The following is a 12,142-nucleotide window of genomic DNA, read 5'->3' on the forward strand; positions in this document are numbered from 1 at the left end:
GTATTTGAGTATTTATTAATGTTGGGAGTTGCAGAGGAAGATTTCTCTTTTTTATATTTTAGTGTACTGCTTAAATTTCCCTTAACTATTTGAATGTATTACTTTATTTAAATAGTTTGATTTCTCTCTAATGTTGGTCCCAATACTGTACAGTCATGTGTTGCTTAACAGGGATAGGCTCTGAGAAACAAGTTGTTAGGCAATTTCATGGTTGTGTGAAGATCACAGAGTGCACTTACACAAACCTACATGTTATAGTCTACTACACACCTAGGCTATACAGCACAGCCAACTGTCCTAGGCTCAACTGAATCAAACATGAGCTTCAATCAAGCACAAGAAAAAATGATGCAATCAAGAGATGTGGTAAACACAGATGTATGCGACTGCTACCTATTTAACATGGCACCCTGATTTACAGCAAACTTTTTTTATAAGTAGAAAGAGAACACTCTAACAATAAAAAGTGTAGTATAATAAATAAAAAGTCATTAACAGTCATTTATCATTATCAAATATTATGTACTATACATTATTGTCTGTGCTATACTGTATACAAGTGGCAGCACAGTAGGTCTGTTTATACCTGCCTCACCACAAACACATGAGTAATGTATTGTGCTAATAATATATTATGATGAATTAAGACGTCACTAGATGATAGGAAATTTTCAGCTCCATTATAATCTCATGGGACCACTATCATATATGCGGTCCATCCCTGACCAAAACGTCAATATGTGACACATGACTGTACTTAAATATTATTTTCACTTAAATAGTCTGTAGATTATTTTTGTTATAATTGAAAACATGCTTTATCAAAAAATATAGAAGTTTTGTGCAAATTTTGAGAAGTGAAATGCTAAAATTTCACCCGTACCCTTTAATTTCTGTCAGCAACACATTTTCACAACACCCTAAAGAGCACCTATAATTTGGATTAGTAATCCTCAGGGCTGTTTTCCACTTCAATGGACAGCATTTCATGTTGAAAGAATGCATTTTATCCAGGTGAATGTCTCTAGAGCTACATTAATCTACAAGGCATGGTGCAGTGGAACAGAAGTAGACACACATACCTTCACTCCTGCTTTAGTGATGGAGATGGTCTGCTGTTCCATAGCTTCGTGAATAGCCACTTGATCCCGTACATCCATCTTATCAAATTCATCAATACAACAGACACCCTGTAACCAAACAAATCTAGCATGAGAAACTGCTGTTTAGGTGTCAAATGGAAAGTCAACTCAAAGTTTGCACCAGAAACCTCTTAATATTCTCCATACAACTCTATGATAGGTATGTAAGCAATCTTAATTCCCTGTATTAGATTAAGATAGTACAATAAATTCCAGAGCCAAAAGGAACTATATGCTTTTGACTCATTTTAAATTAAGAATATGACTAAAGACATACATTTATTGCATTTTTACGCAACATAAAAACCTTGTGTAAATCTCAGGGTCAAGATATTCTGGGCCACTTCAGCATTGATTTTTAGCTGCAGAAGTGAAAGGTGAAATTTACAGATCTAATTAATCACTGTCAAATACAGATTATTTACTAAAAATGCCCTTTTTAACGGACATTTTAAAACTATAAACTTATAGGCCTTTACTCATAGGGTAGGAAGTAGTCTGATTTCTCTAATCAAAAGTGTCAAATATTCTTACATTATCAGCCAGCATCAAAGCTCCAGCTTCAATGACAAACTCATGAGATTCTTCATCTCTCACAACAGCTGCTGTTAAGCCAGCAGCACTAGATGCTTTGCCACTGGTGTAGACAGCTCTGGGGCTGAACTCCTCCACGTGCCTGTTTAAGGTTATCATAGTCATTAATATGTGACTACAAAGCATCCTTTCCAGGAATATCACCTGATAGCATTTATATAAATTAAGAATATAAATGTCTCTAAAAAAATCTGATAAAGGCATTAGGCATAAGCAACCCATAGATATATGCTATAAGCTGAATATAAAGATTTTCTCCTTTGGCCTTTTAAATAGATTTAAATCCATTGCTATCAAATGCAAGATGAAGTTCATACATGATAAAAACATCAACCTTACAAGTTTTAATAACAGTTTAGCAATAAGGATCTATTAGATGGTCTTGCCCTTAAAAAATAAGACAAAACTAGATGTGAGATTTATTGTAAAAATACAAGGCTGGTTTAATAGCTGAACATCAGTAATATGTCATTACTGATAAAGGATAAGAACCATTTTAATAGATGCAGAAAAAAATGATAAAATCCAACACATCTTCATGATAAAAACTCAACAAACTAGGAATAGAAGAGACTTTCCCTCAACCTGATAAAGGACATCTATAAACACACACAGCTAACATCATTCTTAAAGGTTAACAGCTGAATGCTTTCCCCCTAAGATCAGGAATGTTTACTCTACCACTTCTGTTTCACATTATATTCAAAGATGTAGCCAGTGCAAACAAACAAGAAAAAGAGAAAGGCACCCCAGTCTGAAAGAACAACTATCACTATTTGCAGATAACACGATAGTAGAGATAGAAAATCCTATGGAATCCACTAAAACATTAAAACTAATAAATGAGTTCTTGCAAGGTTGTGAGATAAATGATCAATAATTTTATTTCTATACATGTGCAATAAACCAAAAATAAAAATAAAAAAACAGTTCCACTGACAATAGCATCAAAAAAATTATAAAACACTTAGGAACAGGTTTAACAAAGAGCAAGCTTTTACCCTGAAAACTATAAAACTATGTTCAAAGAAATTAAAGAAGCCCTAAATAATGTAAAGATATTCCATGTTCATTGATCAGAAGACTTACTATTTTAAAAAGTCAAAGTCAATATTGACCTCAAATGCAATCCCTCTTAATATTACAACTCGCTTCTTTGTGGGAACTGACAAGCTGATCCTAAAATTCATGTGGAAACTTGAGGGAACCAGAATAGCCAAAACAATCTGGATAAACAGTTGGACAACTCACATTTCCTGATTTTAAAACTTACTACAAAGCTAGAATAATCAAAATGGTGTAGTGCTGGCCTAAGGATAGAGATTAATAAAATATACTAGAGAGTTCAGATATAAACCCTCACATTTACGGTCAACTGATTTTTGACAAGGGTACCAATACAATTCAATGGGGTAAAAGAATCATCTTGATGTTGGGACAACAGGATATCTATATGCAAAAGAATAAAGCTGGACCCTTAATTTATACCATATTAAAAAATGAGCTCAAACTCTATCAAGAACCTAAATTTAAGAGCTAAAATTATCCCAAAGAATCAGATAGTTGCCCACCAATGTTCATAGTAGCATTACTCACAATAGCCCAAAGGTAGAAACAACCCAAATGTCCATTGATGAATGAATGGATAAACAAAATGTGATAAATCCATACAATTCAGTCTTAAAAAGAAAGGAAATTCTGAGACTTTCTACAACATGGATGACTCTTGAATATATTATGCTCAGTGAAATGAACCAGTCACAAAAGGACAAATATTGTATGGTTCCACTTCTGTGAGGGACCAAGGATAATCAAATTCAGGGACAGAAAGTAGAATGGTGGTTGCTAGGGGATGGAGAGAGGGGTACATAAACAGTTAATGTTTAATGGGAGTAGCGTTTCAGTTTGAGCAGATGAAAAAGTTCTGAAGATAGATGTTGGTAATGGCTGCACAGCTTGAATGCACTTAATGCCACTGAACTTTTTATAGTATCACTGTTCATAAAAGCCAACGCAGAAACAACCCAAATGTCCACGAACTGATCAATGAATAATGTAGTATATACATTTATGATATGTATCAGACAATAAATAAAAATAAAAGTACTGATGCATAGTCCATTATTGCTGAATCTCAAAAAACATTATGTGAAGTGGAAGAAACCAGTCAGTCACAAAGGATCGCATAGTATATAATTCCATTTAAATGAAATGTCCAGATAGACACTAAAATAGGTTAGGGATTGCCTATGAGCAGGGGGAGAATGAAGAGTGATGATGAGTGGTTTTAACATTTCTTTTGTGGGGGATGAAAATGTTCTAAACTTACTTTAATTACGGCTGTACAACTGCGAATATACCAAAGGTACTGAATTGTATACTTACAAGGAGCAAATTCTATAATATGTAAATTATATTGCAATAAAGATGGTAAAAAACCCACCAGGCTAACAAGGCTATTTCTGAGACAGTCATGTACAATACAATACTGTCACCAGAGGCAATGCTGTAGTACATCTTTTTGTGATGGTGCTGGTGGTGGGGGATGTGGGAGGTGGGAGCAGAGAAACTGAAGAGCAGAAAAGAATTCCTTTTAATACAAGATTATTATCTTCAAATCTAGAACTCAGTCCCTGATTTACTTAAAATATTTAATTATAAAACTTCAACTAAAAATGTTTTATGGTCCAGAATAATACCATGCTACAAATTTCCCAAACAAATGAAAGAAAGGCATCTTGATATACAGTGTGGGGCAACTGCAGGTTTACACTTGTGAGTTCATGAAACAGTTTATACTTACATTATTTATTATTTTTCCCATACAAACAACCATAAACCTACTTTAGCCCCATCCTGTACAGTATACATCTGAGTTCTAATACTCATGGCTTAGTGGCACTGGTCAGCTATGAGAAAATGGGCAAGTTACTAAGGCTCAGAGAAGTTTTGTTTGCCTCCCTGAAAAAAGAGAGTATTACATACCTGCCTGGGTGCTACTAGGATAAGACATTATATACACACCCAGATGAAAAATGCTAAAAGAGCACATCTCCATCAAACAGCATTGCAAGAGATGCTAAAGGAACTGCTTTAAGAAGATGAAGAAACAGAGGAGGTGGGGAGGAACACAGGTAACAGGTACAAAGGGAAAAAATGGCAATGAGTAAGTACCTGCCAATAATAACCTTAAATGTAAATGGACTAAATGTTCCAATCAAAAGACACAGAGTAGCTGAATGAGTAAGAAAACATGTCCTGCACATACACTGCCTACAAGAGACTCACATCAGAACAAAAGATCCACACATGTTGAAAGTGAAGGGATGGAAAAAGTATTCCAAGCACATGGATATGAATAAAAAGCTGGGGTAGCAATACTTATACCAGACAAAACAGACTTCAAATCAAAGGCCGTAACAAGAAACAAAGAAGGTCACTACATAATACTTAAAGGAGTAGCCCACCATATATGCTCTTGTAAGCATATATGCACCTAACACAGGAGCACTTACATACATAAGGAAAATCTTGGAAGGCTTCCAGAAGGATATAGACAGCGACAGTCATCGTAGGGGATTTTAACACCTCACTGTCAACAATGGATAGATCTTCCAAACAAAGTATCGACAAGGATATTGTGGCACTGAATGACATACTACATCAAAATGACTTGATATACACTGAAACTTTCACCCCAAAGAAGCAAAGTACACATTTTTTTCAAATGTACATCGAACATTTTCTAAAACAGATCACAAACAAGCCTCAACAAACTCAAGAAAACTGAAATCATATCAAGCATCTTCTCGGATCACAATGGCTTGAAACCAGAAACCATCCTGAAGTAATAAACTCAAAAACACTCCAATACATGGAGACTGAATAACATGTTATCAAAAAATGAATGGGGTAACAATGAGATCAAGAAAGAAATCAAAAAGTTTCTGGAAAAAAATGAAAATGAACACACAATAGTCTAAAACCTATGGGACACAGAGAAGGAAGTCCTCAGAGGGAAGTTAATAGCAATACAGGCCTACCAAAAGAAGATCGAAAAATTTCAAATAAAAAACCTATCTCTACATCTACAAGAACTAGATGAACAACCACCATCAAAGCCCAGAGCAAGTAGAAGGAAGGAAATTATCAAAATCAGTGGAAATAATCAAGATCAGAGCAGAAGAGACTAAAAAAACAATTTGGAGGATGAGTGAGTCTAGTAGCTGATTTTTTAAAAAGATAAACAAAATTGACAAACCTTTAACCAAACTCATCAAGAAAAAAAGAGAGAGGGTCCAAATAAGTAAAGTCAGAAATGAAAGAGAAGCTACAACCGATACCACAGAAATACAACAACCGTAAGAAATTACTATGAACAACATATGCCAAAAAACTGGAAACCTAGGCAAATTGGACAAATTTCTAGAAATGTACAATATTCCAAAACTGAATCAAGAAGCAGCAGAAAGCCTGAATAGATGAATAGCAACTACTGATACTGAAGCAGTAATCAAAAAACTCCAGGCACACAAAAGCCCTGGACAGGATGGCTTCACAGGCGAATTTTACCAAACATTAAGAGAAGAATTAACTCCTATCTTTCTCAAACTATTCCAAAAAATTCAAGAAGAGGGAAAACTCCCAAACTCATTTAATGAGGTCAGTATTATCTTAATTCCAAAGCCAGGTAAAGAAACAACAAAGAAAGAAAACTATAGGCCAGTATCTCTGATGAACACAGTTGCTAAAATCCTCAACAAAATATTGGCAAACTGGATCCAGCCATGTATTAAGAAGATCATACACCATGATCAAGTGGGATTCACCCTAGGGAGGCAAGGATGGCACAATATTCACAAACCAATAAATGCAATACATCACATAAACAAAATGAAGGGGGAAAAAAATCACATGATCATATCAATAGATGTTGAAAAAGCATTTGATAAAATCCAGTACCCATCTGTGATAAAAACATTCAGCAAAGTGAGAGGGAGCACACCTCAACATAATAAAGGCTCATATTTGAGAAACCTACAGCCAACATCATATTCAATAGGCAAAAACTAAAAGCTTTCCTATTAAGATTGGTAATAAAATAAGGGTGTCTACTCTACCCACTCTTAAACATAGTGTTGGAAGTTCTAGCCACAGTGACCAGACGAGGAAAAGAAATAAAAGGCATCCAAATTGTAAAGGAGGAAATAGAATTGCCATTATTTGCAGATGACACAATAGTGTACATAGAAAAATCCTATAGTTTCCACCAAAAACTATTTGACTTAGTAAGTGAATTTGGAAAAATAGCAGGATACAAAGTACAATATTCAGAAGTTGAGGGCATTTTTGTACAGCAACAATGAAATACCGGAAAGAGAAACTAGGAAAAAAATCCCATTTACTATAGAAACAAGAAAAATAAAGTACCGTACTTTGCCATGTATAATGCTCACCTTTTCACCCAGATTTCTGAGGAAAAAATAAGGATGTGCATTATACATGGGTAGTACCTGTAATACCTTATATCTTTTCTTGTGTTTTGTAATTATTTGTTATGCAAAATTTCCTGTACCATAATATATTCAAAAGTAAATGCTAATATCCCTTATAATATAAATAAAAAACAGAATTATAAAATTAAAACAAAAGATTTTTTTCCTGAAAGTTTGGGCCAAAACTGTGGGTGTGCATTATATATAGGAGGGCATTACACATGGCAAAATATGGTACCTAGGAATAAACTTAGTCAAGGAGGTTAAAGACCTATACTTGGAAAACCATAGAACACTGAAGAAAGAAATTAAGGGAGCTGCAGATAAATGGAAGCATATACTGTGTTTGTGGACTGGAAGAATTATCATCATCAAAATGTCCATACTACCCAAAGCAATTTATAGTCAACAAAATCCCTATTAAAATACCAATGGCATATTTCAGAGATCTAGAACAAATATCTCAAAAATGTATATGGAACCAGAAAAGAACCCTGAATAGCCTCAGCAATTCTGAGAAAGAATAACAAAGAAGGAGGGATCACAATACCTGATATCAAACTATATTATAAGGCCACTGTAACCAACACAGTCTGATACTGGCATAAGAACTGACACATAGATCAATGGAACAAAACAGAGAGTCCAGAAATAGAGTCAGTCTCTGTGATCAATTAATATTTGACTAAAGGGGCATGAGCATACAATGCAATAAAAATAGCCTCTTCAATAAATGGTGGTGGGAGAACTGGACTGGTACATGCAAAATAATGAAGCTAGACCTACCAACTTACACCATACACCAGAATAAACTCAGAATGGATAAAAGACTTAAATATAAATCGTGACACTACAAAAGTCCTAGAGGAAAACAAAGGCAGTGAAATTTCAGATATCCTATGCAGCAATATTTTTGCCAATGTATTTCCTAGGGCAAGGGAAATAAAGGAAAAAATAAACAAATGGGACTACATCAAATTAAAAAGTTTCTGCACAGCTAAAGAAACCATCATCAAAATGAAAAGGGAACCCAACCGACCACATGAGAGAACATATTTGCCAATGATACATCAAACAAGGGTTTGAACTCATATTACTCAACACCAGGAAGACAAACAATCCAATTAAAAAATGGGCAAAGGACTTGAATAGACACTTCTCGAAGGAGGGCACACAGATGGCCCATAGGCATATGAAAAGATGCTCAACATCATTAGCCATCAGAGATGCAAATTAACCATGATGAGCTATTACAGGTCAGAATGGCCATCGTTAATAAAGCAACAAACAACAAGTGCTGGCCAGGATGTGGAGAAAAGGGAACCTAAGTGCACTGTTGTGGGAATGCAGACTGGTGTAGCCTCTGTGAAAAACAGTAGGGAATTTCCTCAAAAAAACTAAAAATGGAAGTGCCTTTTGACCCAGTGATTCCTCTGCTGAGAATATATCCTAAGAATCCTGAAACACTAATTCAAAAGAACTTACGCACCCCTATGTTCATAGTAGTGCTATTTATAATAGCTAAATGCTGGAAACAGTCCAAGTGCCCATCAGGAAATGAGTGGGTCAAAAACCTGTAGTACATTTACACAATGGAATACTATGCAGCAGAAAGAAGGAACTCCTACTTTTTGCAACAGCATGGATAGAACTGGAGAGTATTATGCTAAGTGAAATAAACCAGTTGGTTAAAGACAAATACCATATGATCTCAACTATAAGAGGAATCTAATTAACAAAAATAAACTAACAAGCAAAATAGAATCAGAGGCATGGAAACATGGGACAGAATGACAGCAACCAGAGGGGATGGGGAAAGGGATAATGGTGGAAGGAAGGGGAAGGGACTAGCCAAAAAACATGCATGAATTATCCATGGACATGGACAATGGTGTGGGGATTGACTGCGGGAGCGGGGCAGTGGCCTGGGGGGACAGAGGCAAAGGGGGAAAAATGGGACAACTGTAATAGAATAACAATAAAAAATTTAAGAAAGAAGATATAACATATACATATTTAAAGCACCAAAAACATAGGAAGTGCTCAAAAACAGGTTGCTATCATTTTGACCTCTAAGTTTCCTAAAAAGTTAAAAATAAGCAAGTATTTGATAAGATTAGCAAAAATGTCTCCTGCTCATAGCACTCCCTTTGGAAAGTGTGTCTTGTTTAAGAACTTTAAAGTTTGTATTCCAATCCTATAGTTGGAATTTACCCAAACAACAACAAGAAAAACTGTGTACACATCATGGCGTTGACTGTATCGGTATCTATAATCATTAAAATAAACTATGACAGGCTAGGAAAATGATGTTATAGTACATAACAAAAAACAGTTGTGAAACTAAAGAAGATGAAAAATATGTAGGGTATATTAAAATTAAAAATATGTATACTGTGACTTATAATCCTGAAAGTACATATTTATGTATTCAAAGATTATACAAAGACATTACACAAAGATTAAAAGAGTTCTATGTGGGAATGGGATTATAGGCAATTTTTGCCTATTCCAAAAAACTGTAAAATGTTGCTATATTTTATTAAACAAATTAAGGTGTATTTAATCTAAGTGAGTTATATATTGAACACAGTCATTATTATACTGTTGCTCTAGTAACAGCACACTGACTGCATTCTTGGTAGTACAGAGAGCTGGGAATTATGCACATTGTTTTTCCTATTGTACTACCTCAGGCAAACTTACTTGAGAAACTGGCTCTTAGCTGTACTTGGATCACCAACAATGCAAACATTTATGTCCCCTCGAAGAGAGGTTCCTTCCCCTGTTGTCTTTGGAACACCACCAAAGAGCATGAGCAGGACACCCCGTTTTACTTCATCATTGCCTGAAATGAAAATCCAAGGTATCTTTCAACATGAGGTTAAAAATTATCACAGGATATTACAAAAGCATGTTACCAATCAAAAGAGCAGATAAAGATGAAGCAAAGCATAAGACTGAAGTGAAAATACTCGGCTTCTAATCTAATTATTGATCTGTGAACTTAGTCACCTAAATACGGTCCAAATGTCATCTCCTATACTGCTGGTGCCACAGATGCCAATGCTCACCCTTCTAAGAGACTTTTCTTGTGCACAAGTCTTACTACTGTACACAAAGCTTTTCTCTATGTGGTAGTCCTCAAATATCTCTCCCCACAAATAAACTATGTCCACCACAGCATAGCATATTCGCTAATTCTTTCTAATGGCATGTCTTGCATTTCTATCAACAATTTGAGAAATGGTCCATGGGTGACTTCTTTGGTATTACCAACAGTGACCAATGCTGAATATAAATACATACTAACTGAACTAATAGATGCTTCCAAGAACTATTTATAAATCCAATATAATAAAATGCATTAAAAAAAACACCACTGGATATTTAGAAATGTGCTCTGAAAAGGTTTTCTGTGCTAATGATTTTGACTTTCTGTGAATTCCATCAACAAAGTAACGCTTACAAAAACCACTTCATAAAAGTAGAAAATTAAAAAACCCACTCCAAAAACAAAACTTCTCTGACTTATGACCTCTAAAAGAAATGTGTTGGAGATTTGTTAAACAGCCCACAAATCTTTGATACTCTTCATTTCAAGATGGAGTTTAATTCTCTTCTCCTTAAGTATGGCTAGACTTAATGACTTGCTTCTAACAAACAACATATGTGCAAGCGAAGGTATGTAACTTATGAGACTAGTTCCTGCGAAGCATTTTGCTTCCTCCTCACTTTGCTCTCTTGGATCACACACTCTGGAAAGGAAGCCAGTTGATGTGATATGAGGATACTCAAAGAGCCCTGTGGAAGAGATTTGTGTGGCAAGGAACTGAGGCTTCCAACTAACAACCAACACCAACAGGTAGGCCATGTAAGTGAGCCCCCCCATAAGTAGAAGTTCCAGCCTAGCAAAGCCTTCAGATGACTGCAGCCCCAGCTGATTCTTGGCCGCAACCTAAGGAAAAGACTGTGCCAGGACCACCCAGGTAAGCATCTCTCAATTCCTGACCCGCAGGCTGTATGAGATAATGTTTGTTGTTTTAAACCACTATGATTGGGTTAATTTGTTACACAGCAATTTATAGGAAAAGCATAAAAATTTTGACCCAATTTGCTAGAAAGCAGGACACTCTAAAATCCATAAAAGATTATTCACATAAAAAACGTCAGTTCACTTACCAAGTATTTAGATAGGGAAAAAAAGTTAATTGTAAATGATTAAAAAATATATACCTAAGAGAAAAATCCATTATCTTGAGTTCTTGCCCTAACTCCAATTGAGGATGGAGACATAAAAAAAAAGGGGTAAAGCATGAAGCCTGAAAATTTAGTCACATTCTTCAACACACAAGAGGATTTTAATGATAGTGAGCAGCTGGCAACCAAGAGCCAAGAAAACATGAAGAAGCCACCAAAGGTACATGTAACCAAGAAATATCAAGAAATCTCTAGTTCTGAAAAATTAAAAGATACTAAACTAGCATACTGAAGTATACTTAAGTGCAGTTCTGTCCTAAAGCCAGAAAAAGAAGATGAAATGAACATTTTTTCTTTTTAAAAAAATTGTGGTAAACCATACATAATTTACCATTTCAACCATTTTTCCTCATTTCAACCATTTTTAAGTATACATTTCAGTGGAATTAAGTACATTCACTATGTTTTATAACCATCATCTCTACCAATTTCTAGAGCTTTTCTTCATCCCCAACAAAAACTCTATTCATGAAATAGTAATTCCCCATTCCTCTCCCATAGGTAATCTCCTTCCTTTCTGTCTCCATGAATTTTCCTAATTTAAGTACCTCATTTTAAGTGGTATTGTGTATTTGTTCTTTTATAAATGACTTAAAAAGATCCCTTCCAAACCTACTAAGAAACATTCATGATCTATTTTAAGAAATCATA

General features: G+C 35.1%; 1 protein-coding gene across 1 annotated transcript in view; it reads right to left on the reverse strand.

Annotated features, from left to right (window-relative positions):
• The window catches only part of MCM6 (minichromosome maintenance complex component 6), a 51,264-nt gene that overhangs the window by 19,207 nt on the left and 19,915 nt on the right, over window positions 1–12,142 (reverse strand). Inside the window, exons 8-10 of the mRNA XM_054562701.1 lie at window positions 9,938–10,079; window positions 1,677–1,818; window positions 1,083–1,190 (exon numbers count right to left, since the gene is read on the reverse strand). Coding sequence (XP_054418676.1) covers window positions 1,083–1,190; window positions 1,677–1,818; window positions 9,938–10,079 — 392 coding nt within the window. The remainder of the gene's footprint in view (window positions 1–1,082; window positions 1,191–1,676; window positions 1,819–9,937; window positions 10,080–12,142) is intronic.

The sequence above is a fragment of the Pteronotus mesoamericanus genome, unplaced genomic scaffold (assembly GCF_021234165.1).
Source record: "Pteronotus mesoamericanus isolate MK-2021 breed Mesoamerican mustached bat unplaced genomic scaffold, CSHL_Meso_final scaffold_651, whole genome shotgun sequence".
Lineage (NCBI taxonomy): Eukaryota > Metazoa > Chordata > Mammalia > Chiroptera > Mormoopidae > Pteronotus > Pteronotus mesoamericanus.